At 47.0% G+C, this 11584-nt stretch overlaps 1 protein-coding gene across 8 annotated transcripts in view; it reads right to left on the bottom strand.

Moving 5' to 3' along the window:
- Window positions 1-5: 5 nt before the first annotated feature.
- Window positions 6-11584, bottom strand: part of kdm2bb (lysine (K)-specific demethylase 2Bb) — a 55477-nt gene continuing 43898 nt past the window's right edge. For 4 of the 8 annotated variants that reach the window (XM_031802849.1, XM_031802844.1, XM_020457923.2 and 1 more), the window contains exons 14-21: window positions 11342-11485; window positions 11005-11091; window positions 10502-10849; window positions 9137-10209; window positions 8729-8892; window positions 4457-4618; window positions 3966-4184; window positions 6-2381 (exon numbers count right to left, since the gene is read on the bottom strand). In XM_031802849.1, the coding sequence (XP_031658709.1) occupies window positions 2200-2381; window positions 3966-4184; window positions 4457-4618; window positions 8729-8892; window positions 9137-10209; window positions 10502-10849; window positions 11005-11091; window positions 11342-11485 (2379 nt within the window). In that variant the 3' untranslated portion in view covers window positions 6-2199. The remainder of the gene's footprint in view (window positions 2382-3965; window positions 4185-4456; window positions 4619-8728; window positions 8893-9136; window positions 10210-10501; window positions 10850-11004; window positions 11092-11341; window positions 11486-11584) is intronic. The other 4 variants (XM_031802846.1, XM_031802847.1, XM_031802848.1 and 1 more) reach the window with 2 other exon arrangements.

Raw genomic sequence — 11584 nt, 5'->3', positions numbered from 1 at the left:
CTAGATTTGATGTTTAAGGTATTTATTTCAGAACCTAAAAAACATTCATAGATACTCCAATGTATGACATTTTAAACATATTTCACACATGTTTTGTTTACATATTGCACAGACTGGTTATGAACAAAAAGATAAATTAAGACGATTGTGGGGGGGAAAAAAGTGACCAAAAATAGAGAGCTCGGTATTTAGGATGAGTTTTTAATAACTCAAAAGTCACAAACTAGTTTCTCTAAGCGGAAGATTTACAGTATATACAGTTGAACCAATTATATACTAATACATTTCCCAACCACACAGGGAAGACACGGTGATTGGTAGTTAGACCTGTCCACATACAAAAAGGAGATTTATCAAAACATCAATTAGAAGCCCCTAGTAGTCATACTTTTGTCATTTCCTGTACATACCCTTTTTTTTATACACTCAGTGTATATAGTCTAATAATAGCCTGCATACACACAAAAAAGCCACTACTTACAACCAGTGTAATTAAGGTATAATATAAAGTAGTTAGTTACCTGTCAGACACTGACCGTACAGTACCCCAGTAGATCATATACACTGAATGTACAAAACATTAGTAACTCCTGGCTCTTCTCCAAAACAGACTGACCAGGTGAATACAGGTGAAAGCTATGATCCCTTATTGATGTCACTTATTAAATCCACTTCAATTAGTGTAGATGAAGGGAGGAGACAGGTTAAAGAAGGATTTTTAAGCCTTGAAACAATCGACACGTGTGTGTATGCCATTCAGAGGGTGAATGGGCAAGACAAAAGATTTAGTGCCTTTGAACCACAGGAGGCTTTGGCGGGGAGGACGGGGCTCATAGTAATGGCTGGAAAGGAGTCAATGGAATGGGTATCAAACACATGGGAATCATGTTTGATACCATTCCATTTATTCCGTTCCAGCCATTACTATGAGCCCCGTCCTCCCCAATTAAAGTGCCGCCAGCCACCTATACTTTGAACGGGGTATGGTAGTCGGTGCCAGGCGCACCGGTTCGAGTGTCAAGAACTGCAACGGCGCTGGGTTTCTCACACGACAGTTTCCAGTGTGTATCAAGAATGGTCCAACAGCCAAAGAACATCCAGCCAACTTCACACAACTGTGGGGAGCATTGGAGAGAAAACATAGGCCAGCACCCCTGTGAAACGCTTTCGACAGCTTGTAGAGTCCATGGCCTGAAACTGAGGGTGTTCCTAATGTTTTGTACACTCAGTGTACATACTGTATTGGTTTTATTCAAAAGCATGTGTTTACTTCAAACTTGCATCCATAGGTGTGGGAATCCCTTGTGAAAAAACAACACAGACCATGATAATGTCACACCGGCCTGGTATATGAAGACGGACAGATTCTTGGTATGCAGTAGTAGACTTTAAATCAGCCTTATGATGCTTCCTCTTGCAAACAGTCACTGGTGCCTACTCATACGGACTTGATAAACCTTGGAAAGGACAGTAATATTTATTTGTCAAACAGTACAAATAGATTTTTTCTTCTAGATATTTCGAAATTTAAGTTGAGTAAAACATGAAAAGGAGAACGTATCTGTGTACTGTACAGACAATTACACGCATAAAAATGAACCTCAGCACTTAAATAAATGACATATAAAACAGCCGTACAGAAAACAAGCTACTGCTCTTGGCATAAATCTACAGTCTAAAGAATAAAAAACAAGAGACAGATTGAATTACTGTCCATCAAAAATGGTACTGTAAATCAGTGCATTCAACCCTGCACATAAAAGTATGAAACACTTCCTGATACAAAAATATTGATGTGTAATGCATAAACTGTGCACTGCAACAACAGTACATACTAAACAAAAGAAGTCAAACTTCACCGTTGTGAACATACACTGCCTGTTCATTTGCAGAAATAAAAAAATAACTTAAATATCTTGGCAATAGACAAAACGGGGGTGGGGGGAAAAACATGCTTTTGTCAAATGTCCAGTAATGCCAGGTGGCCTTTTACATGTTGAAAATCCTGTTTTGGAAAACATGATTGTTTCAGCAGCACAAGAGGCATTCAATGAGTATCAGAGCCACAGTCACTTGTAAAAATGTCCTCTGTCAAATGCAACACTTTCTCCATGGCGATGACGCCACCCTTGACGGTTCCTTATTCTGAAGAGTGTCCTAACTAAGCGAGTGCATACAGCGCAGTCTCTCTCTCAACCGCTAGCAGAGTTTCTGCAGTAGTTTCTCCTCTACAAGTCCAAACTGTACACTCACTGACATCTCAGCAACGAACCGCTCACAGCCCTCCTTGGTCACCTGCTTGCAGTAGCGCAAGTCAATGTGACAGATGCTTCCACAGCGCTTGAAGTAGGCCAGCGACTGGTCCGTGACTCTGTTGCACACTGCAGAGGAGAGGGAGGAGGAAGATAGGTTGATGTAATAGGAGACCATTCAGTATCTTTAGTGCGTATACAGACAGATAGGCTCCTCCTATACACCTACCGCTCGTTTGTTTTCTAGGATATAAGATTCAACCCAAAATCTCACCGTAGTCATGTGCATGGGGATTTCAAGTGCTCCATTAACAAGCTTTCAAGCGGTTCCGTCAGTGAGTGATTGACGGTGGATACGACATCAGTGGTGCCAGAGACCTCATTAGTCTGACTGCCACATGGTTCCCCCTGACTGTCTCATAATGGAAATGTCTATCTCTCATTGATCCAACCTTTAAGGGCACTACTCAGAGTGGAGAAACATGGGGGGGGGGGGGGGGTTTCAGTCATGTTTTGTAGTGGAGCTTCACTCCGGGGGGACTGTGAGCCCTAGTTTTACTCCGCCCCATTGGCTCCAATAGAGCATCACAAATAGGCACAATTAAAGCTATTTATATAGGGCTGCGCAATCTATAACATTTATTTGAATGTATGTTTTAGCGCGATGTTCCAAATGTCTATGTTTTTGAGCGTTCTGTCTTTTTGATGTCCTTCGCACCTTCTGTGCTGCGTGCACATTTCTAGTCGCACACAGACCCCAAGTCCCTCCCCTTACCACTCATGACAAAATAGCTTCTTCCTCTCTGACAACAATCGGTTTGAATTTGAGGTTTGGTCCAACAGAATCGCTATGTTGTTCACACAGTTGGAGACGGACAGGAGGGTGTGTTCATAACAGTTCAACTGTTCTGCCTTTTTAGCAAGAAAATAGATCCAAGTTGGCTAGACTCAAAATATGAATATTAGCTGGCTCCTCGCTAGCATGTGGGCTTGTGTTTGAGATATTGTTTATGAGACCTGTGTTCGTTTTCTATAATGTCCGCCTGAAGAAGTTCGTCATCATTAGTGGATTTGCATTACACATGGTTCTGGGTAATTTTATAACAAAAAGGGCTTTGTCATTAACACACTTGAAAGCCAGATCAGTGATTATTGCAACACCACAAAAGTAGGTTAAACTATTTTAATAAAATAATTACATTATTAGTGGGTCTTACGGTTGTGGAAGGATTCTATTTAGCCTAGGTTTAACTTAACAAGCCCTAAATTCATTAGATCATTCCTGACTGTTTGATATGAGGTGTATTGTCTGTTAATGGCTGTGTCTTATTGTGAGAAAACGTTCGAGAAAGATATATCGTGAACCGCCCCGCAGACATGATTTTTAGGCCATATCGCCCAGCCCTATATTCATATTGGCATCCATGGGGGGGGGGGGGGGGGGGTGCATTCCTCTCAGTAGGGAACATGCCATGAGCATGAACCAATGAATAGGAAACATGCCAAGACCTATGCCATGAAGCACCGATTGAACGTTGCAACGGACAGTCAATGGCTGTGTCTGGATTCTAACCAATATGTTCTAACTAGTGACTAGTACTGTTACGGTTAGTCGTAAATACTCTCAGTAAACAGTAGGCTGTAGGGACATTCGGACATAGTCATTGTCCGTAGTGATAGTAGGCATTGTAACACGGCCTTGTATCCTCCTACCAGAGAGGTTGATGTCAGTGAGCGAGTCCCTGGTGGTGGTCCCAGCCGCGGTCAGGATGTTGACCGACTGGTCAGTGACGTGGTTGCAGTAGCTCAAGTCCAGCCTGGTCAGCTGGGGCGTGTAGCGGATGAGGAGGCGCAGGGAGGTGTCTGTGATGTCCAGCCCGGCCAGACGCAGGTCCACCACATTCCGCAGCTTACTCCTGTTGTCCAGCTGACCTAGAGAAGGAGAGACAGAAAGAGACGGAGAGATTGAATGTGTCAAGTTGTTTTTAAGCTTCCTTACTCGGAGCACAATCAGGTCCAAGTGTTTCCAGCTGTGTGGCCTGTAAAGACAGCCACATGGGGGCACCAGAGAGCACAGCAAGACCTGACATGGATGGGCTGCAGCAGCCTGACTGGATCGCAAAACACATGGACATGCTGTTCAAAACTCCCCGCCACGTGTCCAGACGGTCATTCTAACACACTGGAGGATGGTGGGAATATACCTGGTCTGTTGTCTGTGGGGGGTGAGAGTAGGTCCCTCATCTGGGCGTCTTTGAGCCCCTCTACCCACTGGACATCTAGGGTCCTCAGCAGCGGGCAGCTGGCGGTGCAGAGGGCAGACACAGCCACCCAGGAGCAGCCTGAGAGCAGCAGCATCCGCAGACCTGCAGGGACAACAGTCAGGGGTTAACAGGGGTCGAAACTCGACATCACTCATCACCCCCCCCCCCCCCCCCCCCAAAAAAAGAAGTCTGAATAAAACATCATTAGGGCTCCCTCCCTCCAACTAGTGTAACATTCTCTGCTGCTATTTTCAATCTTTGGGGGGGGGGGGGGGGGACTAATTGTGATTTTCCATTTTCCAAGGAATCATATTAGTCTCCAACAGCTCGTTAACCTGAGGCTTCAAAAACAGGGAAACAAAAACAAATCACTATGCAAATGTAATTATAGTCGCCGCATAAATTAATAAGAAACAAAGCAAATGGGCTGAAACACTTAAGGAAACCCTGGGGATACAAGCGTCAGACATGCCGGAGCAGCTCGCCCAGCCATGGAAACAAAGACGGCATTACAGTATTGCCAAACATAAACCCATCGCAACTAGTCACATTAAATATGTTCCTGTCAATGCCCTCAGTACAGAGAAGCACTGTAATAGACAGTACTGGTGACATCAAATCAAATCATCAAATTTGATTTGTCACATACACATGGTTAGCAGATGTTAATGCGAGTGTAGCGAAATGCTTGTGCTTCTAGTTCCGACAATGCAGTAATAACGAACAAGTAATCTAACTAACAATTCCAAAAAAACTACTGTCTTATACACAGTGTAAGGGGATAAGGAATATGTACATAAGGATATATGAATGAGTGATGGTACAAAGCAGCATAGGCAAGATACAGTAGATGATATCGAGTACAGTATAACATATGAGATGAGTATGTAAACAAAGTGGCATAGTTAAAGTGGCTAGTGATACATGTATTACATAAGGATGCAGTCGATGATATCGAGTACAGTATCTACGTATGCATATGAGATGAATAATGTAGGGTAAGTAACATTATATAAGGTAGCATTGTTTAAAGTGGCTAGTGATATATTTACATAATTTCCCATCAATTCCCATTATTAAAGTGGCTGGAGTTGAGTCAGTGTCATTGACAGTGTGTTGGCAGCAGCCACTCAATGTTAGTGGTGGCTGTTTAACAGTCTGATGGCCTTGAGATAGAAGCTGTTTTTCAGTCTCTCGGTCCCAGCTTTGATGCACCTGTACTGACCTCGCCTTCTGGATGACAGCGGGGTGAACAGGCAGTGGCTCGGGTGGTTGATGTCCTTGATGATCTTTATGGCCTTCCTGTAGCATCGGGTGGTGTAGGTGTCCTGGAGGGCAGGTAGTTTGCCCCCGGTGATGCGTTGTGCAGACCTCACTACCCTCTGGATAGCCTTACGGTTGAGGGCGGTGCAGTTGCCATACCAGGCGGTGATACACCCCGCCAGGATGCTCTCGATTGTGCATCTGTAGAAGTTTGTGAGTGCTTTTGGTGACAAGCCGAATTTCTTCAGCCTCCTGAGGTTGAAGAGGCGCTGCTGCGCCTTCTTCACGATGCTGTCTGTGTGAGTGGACCAATTCAGTTTGTCTGTGATGTGTATGCCAAGGAACTTAAAACTTGCTACCCTCTCCACTACTGTTCCATCGATGTGGATAGGGGGGTGTTCCCTCTGCTGTTTCCTGAAGTCCACAATCATCTCCTTAGTTTTGTTGACGTTGAGTGTGAGGTTATTTTCCTGACACCACACTCCGAGGGCCCTCACCTCCTCCCTGTAGGCCGTCTCGTCGTTGTTGGTAATCAAGCCTACCACTGTTGTGTCGTCCGCAAACTTGATGATTGAGTTGGAGGCGTGCGTGGCCACGCAGTCGTGAGTAAACAGGGAGTACAGGAGAGGGCTCAGAACGCACCCTTGTGGGGCCCCAGTGTTGAGGATCAGAGGGGTGGAGATGTTGTTGCCTACCCTCACCACCTGGGGGCGGCCCGTCAGGAAGTCCAGTACCCAGTTGCACAGGGCGGGGTCGAGACCCAGGGTCTCGAGCTTGATGACGAGCTTGGAGGGTACTATGGTGTTGAATGCCGAGCTGTAGTCGATGAACAGCATTCTCACATAGGTATTCCTCTTGTCCAGATGGGTTAGGGCAGTGTGCAGTGTGGTTAAGATTGCATCGTCTGTGGACCTATTTGGGCGGTAAGCAAATTGGAGTGGGTCTAGGGTGTCAGGTAGGGTGGAGGTGATATGGTCCTTGACTAGTCTCTCAAAGCACTTCATGATGACGGATGTGAGTGCTACGGGGCGGTAGTCGTTTAGCTCAGTTACCTTAGCTTTCTTGGGAACAGGAACAATGGTGGCCCTCTTGAAGCATGTGGGAACAGCAGACTGGTATAGGGATTGATTGAATATGTCCGTAAACACACCGGCCAGCTGGTCTGCGCATGCTCTGAGGGCGCGGCTGGGGATGCCGTCTGGGCCTGCAGCCTTGCGAGGGTTAACACGTTTAAATGTCTTACTCACCTCGGCTGCAGTGAAGGAGAGACCGCATGTTTTCGTTGCAGGCCGTGTCAGTGGCACAGTATTGTCCTCAAAGCGGGCAAAAAAGTTATTTAGTCTGCCTGGGAGCAAGACATCCTGGTCCGTGACTGGGCTGGATTTCTTCCTGTAGTCCGTGATTGACTGTAGACCCTGCCACATGCCTCTTGTGTCTGAGCCGTTGAATTGAGATTCTACTTTGTCTCTGTACTGGCGCTTAGCTTGTTTGATAGCCTTGCGGAGGGAATAGCTGCACTGTTTGTATTCGGTCATGTTACCAGACACCTTGCCCTGATTAAAAGCAGTGGTTCGCGCTTTCAGTTTCACACGAATGCTGCCATCAATCCACGGTTTCTGGTTAGGGAATGTTTTAATCGTTGCTATGGGAACGACATCTTCAACGCACGTTCTAATGAACTCGCACACCGAATCAGCGTATTCGTCAATGTTGTTATCTGACGCAATACGAAACATCTCCCAGTCCACGTGATGGAAGCAGTCTTGGAGTGTGGAGTCAGCTTGGTCGGACCAGCGTTGGACAGACCTCAGCGTGGGAGCCTCTTGTTTTAGTTTCTGTCTGTAGGCAGGGATCAACAAAATGGAGTCGTGGTCAGCTTTTCCGAAAGGGGGGCGAGGCAGGGCCTTATATGCGTCGCGGAAGTTAGAGTAACAATGATCCAAGGTCTTTCCACCCCTGGTTGTGCAATCGATATGCTGATAAAATTTAGGGAGTCTTGTTTTCAGATTAGCCTTGTTAAAATCCCCAGCTACAATGAATGCAGCCTCCGGATAAATTGTTTCCAGTTTGCAGAGAGTTAAATAAAGTTCGTTCAGAGCCATCGATGTGTCTGCTTGGGGGGGGATATATACGGCTGTGATTATAATCGAAGAGAATTCTCTTGGCAGATAATGCGGTCTACATTTGATTGTGAGGAATTCTAAATCAGGTGAACAGAAGGATTTGAGTTCCTGTATGTTTCTTTCATCACACCATGTCACGTTGGCCATAAGGCATACGCCCCCACCCCTCTTCTTACCAGAAAGATGTTTGTTTCTGTCGGCGCGATGCGTGGAGAAACCCGTTGGCTGCACCACTTCGGATAGCGTCTCTCCGGTGAGCCACGTTTCCGTGAAGCAAAGAACATTACAGTCTCTGATGTCCCTCTGGAATGCTACCCTTGCTCGGATTTCATCAACCTTGTTGTCAAGAGACTGGACATTGGCAAGAAGAATGCTAGGGAGTGGTGCACGGTGTGCCCGTCTCCGGAGTCTGACCAGAAGACCGCCTCGTTTCCCTCTCTTTCGGAGTCGTTTTTTTGGGTCGCTGCATAGGATCCGCTCCGTTGTACTGTTTGTAAGGCAGAACACAGGATCCGCGTCGCGAAAAACATATTCTTGGTCGTACTGATGGTGAGTTGACGCTGATCTTATATTCAGTAGTTCTTCTCGACTGTATGTAATGAAACCTAAGATGACCTGGGGTACTAATGTAAGAAATAACACGTAAAAAAACAAAAAACTGCATAGTTTCCTAGGAACGCGAAGCGAGGCGGCCATCTCTGTCGGCACCTCGCTTCGCGTCCATGGTTCCAGTGTGTACCCAGAACCATGGACAGAGATACAGACACACACACACACACACACACACACAGTACAGTTCAGACCATTCTGTTATTCTGGTGTTTACCTGGCAGCCTGTTGATGAGCCAGCTGAGCTGCTTCTTGGAGATGTTGGTCCAGCTGAGGTCCAGAGCCACAGGCTGTCTGCGGATGATACCACTCAGCATGAGGGGAGTGATGGACTTACAGCGGTTCAGATCGATCCGCGTCCACAGCCTCTTATCACAGCACCTGGGGAGGCAGGGGCGAAGGTCAGCACACGATCACACAGCCGCGATAGCTACAGCTGTGGAAGGGCTACACTGAGGTGAGAGCTCTAGGCTAGAGAGCCTTACAGCTTAGTGTTCATACTGTAGTTCCAATGAACAAGGTCCATTATGAGAAGCACAACCCACTATTTCACAAGACTGACTGGTTTAACTTGGTATCAGACCCCTTGCTCTATCTGATAGCCACAGCACATCTGAAAACTCACCATCTGTTCCAGGTTTTGCAGACGCGCATGCAGACACAAAGGTCTCTGTGTGCGAGGTGCCCGAACACGGCCATCCACACCTCCCTGTGCATCATGTGGGTCTGTCCGTCTTCCAGGGGCAGTCTGTCTGGCGGGGGGCTGATGGGAGGCGGCCGGATCACGTGACGCTCCATCTGGACACACTTGGGTGGTGAGCGGCAGGGAGGAGGGCGTGGGCAAATAGGTGTGATCGGAGGGCTGCGATTCCACCCCAGAGGCGAGAGCTGGCGGGGCGTCCCATTTAATTCCCGCCCCCTGGGGTGGAGCCAGTCTCCGAGGTCACTGGTGCAGTTGTTGAGTGGCCGCTTGGGCTTAGGCTCCTCCCCGTCGCTCTCAGGCTCTGTCTTCATTGGCCTGTGGTTCTGATTGACTAAGCAGTCCTCGGTCCTCAATGGCCGGCGGTTGTGATTGGATAGACCATCCTCAGTCTTAATTGGCCTGCGGTTATGATTGGCAGGAGAGTCCTCTGTTTTTGGTGGTCTGCGGTTCGGATTGGTCAAGGTGTCCTCAGTTTTCAAGGGTCGACGGCTGTTATTGGCTGGGCTGTCCTCCCTCTTCAGTGGTCTGCGGTTCTGATTGGCCAGGCAGTCCTCGGTCTTCTGAATCTCCAGATTGAGCTCTTTGCTCAGCTCCTTGCTCAGCTCTTTGTTGGGGAGGCGGCGGCGCTTGCGTGCCTTCAACTGGCCAGGTGTCTTCTCTGGGGCATCGCACCCTACACTGCTGGGCCCTGCCCGGGGAGAGCTGGAGCAGGACTGGTCACTCTCTCTGGCTCTAGACGTCCGTAGCAGTGGACTCAGCATAGTCTTTACTGTACCGTCTTTACTGTCCTCTACACCACCATCTTTCTCCTCCTCTTCATCTCCATCCTCTTCCTCCTCTTCTCTTTTCCCTTTAGTTACAACCCTGTCCGCTGTGCATCTGTCCTCCTCCTCATCTTCATGGTCTTTGTGTTCGTCGTCCTCATCTACTTGCTCTTGCTTGATGGTCTTTAACAGCTTGGGGATCAAAAGGTCATCAGGTTTTGGGGGCTTCTTCTGTAAAGGAACATAGGCAGCAGATCAGTTACTCTGACATTCATTTCTTACTTACTCACTTTACACTTTGAAGTGGCCTTATACATATAATCTTCTACATTTTTCTCCCAAGTAGTGTTTCACAAGTAAGGGGTTTACCATTCTCAAATGGCAAGGGTTACGGTTTGGTAATTGAATCTTGACTAAATAAACTTGTCAATTTTTCTCAAATCAAGAGGAATGCTCAGTACAGATACTTCATCATAAACGTAATTATCCATGATCAGGCTGATCAGTCTGTTGGATAAATCACCTTTTTCTTGACAACAGGAGGCTCGTCCTCATCTTTGATGTCGAACAGCATCCTCTTCTTCCTCAGAGGGTTGTCCTCAGGCCTGGGTCGGGGCAGCCCGCCCAGAGACAGCATGGGAGAACGTTTCTTCAGAGGAGGAGATTCCTCTGCTTTCGTTTTGGGGGTGTCATCACGCTCCGCCTTCCTCTTCACTGTGGCCACGGTTGCCGTGGTCCCAGTGGGTGATGTTGGCAGACTGGGCGGGTCGGGCTCTTCCTTGATGTCACGGTTCAATCGCGAGTCCTTCAGCAGCGACCCGGGAAGATTGGACGCGTACTTGAACCCTGGTCCTCTTTTTTGCTTGACGGCCAAAAGGTGAGAAACAAGAGAAGACTACTTTATATCTTTTGCCTATTTGTTTCCGGACACTTTTAATTCTAAAGTATTTTTACGATACATTTGATGTCTTGAACAGAGGCTAGATATTCAGAGTATTCCGGTTCCACACCCCCATAGATGCTTACTTTCCCTGTCTTCCCTGAATGGTTGCATTTTGGACACTCCCAGCAGTTTGGCAACTCGTCATTTACAACTCCACCAGAATCTTTCACCTGAACAAAAGAACACAAAGTACTGCGTGGGTGAAGGTGATAGGAAGCACAAGTAAAAGTAAAAGTGAGACAGTGAGAAGCAAAGCTATAATTGATCATTTGCAGCATAGGAGTCCTCTATAGGAGGAAGGGCAACCATAAACAAATACACTGCAGTAACGTAAGTGCTCACAACTGAGTCGATCGATCACGTACAGAGAGATATGAGAGGCTCAGTGACAGCATCCACACACTGCATTGAGCCGTTTACCTTGAGGCAGAGAGGATGGACTATCTCATTGCAGATGGAGCACTCCATGAGCATGCGGTTAAACTTGTCCTCCTCTTCCTCCACTGTGTCCTCCTTCCCTGCCTCTCCACACACCAGACACACCGCTGTGTGGGGCAGGACAGGCTGGAGACCACAAACATCATATTAGGAACTCACTCTAAAACGTCCACACACATAATGTCCCTATAGTTTTAGTTTGACCATTTAAAACATACCACAATA

This window comes from Oncorhynchus kisutch, linkage group LG23 (assembly GCF_002021735.2).
Source record: "Oncorhynchus kisutch isolate 150728-3 linkage group LG23, Okis_V2, whole genome shotgun sequence".
NCBI classification, from domain to species: domain Eukaryota; kingdom Metazoa; phylum Chordata; class Actinopteri; order Salmoniformes; family Salmonidae; genus Oncorhynchus; species Oncorhynchus kisutch.
This window is presented reverse-complemented; position numbering and strand designations above follow the sequence as displayed.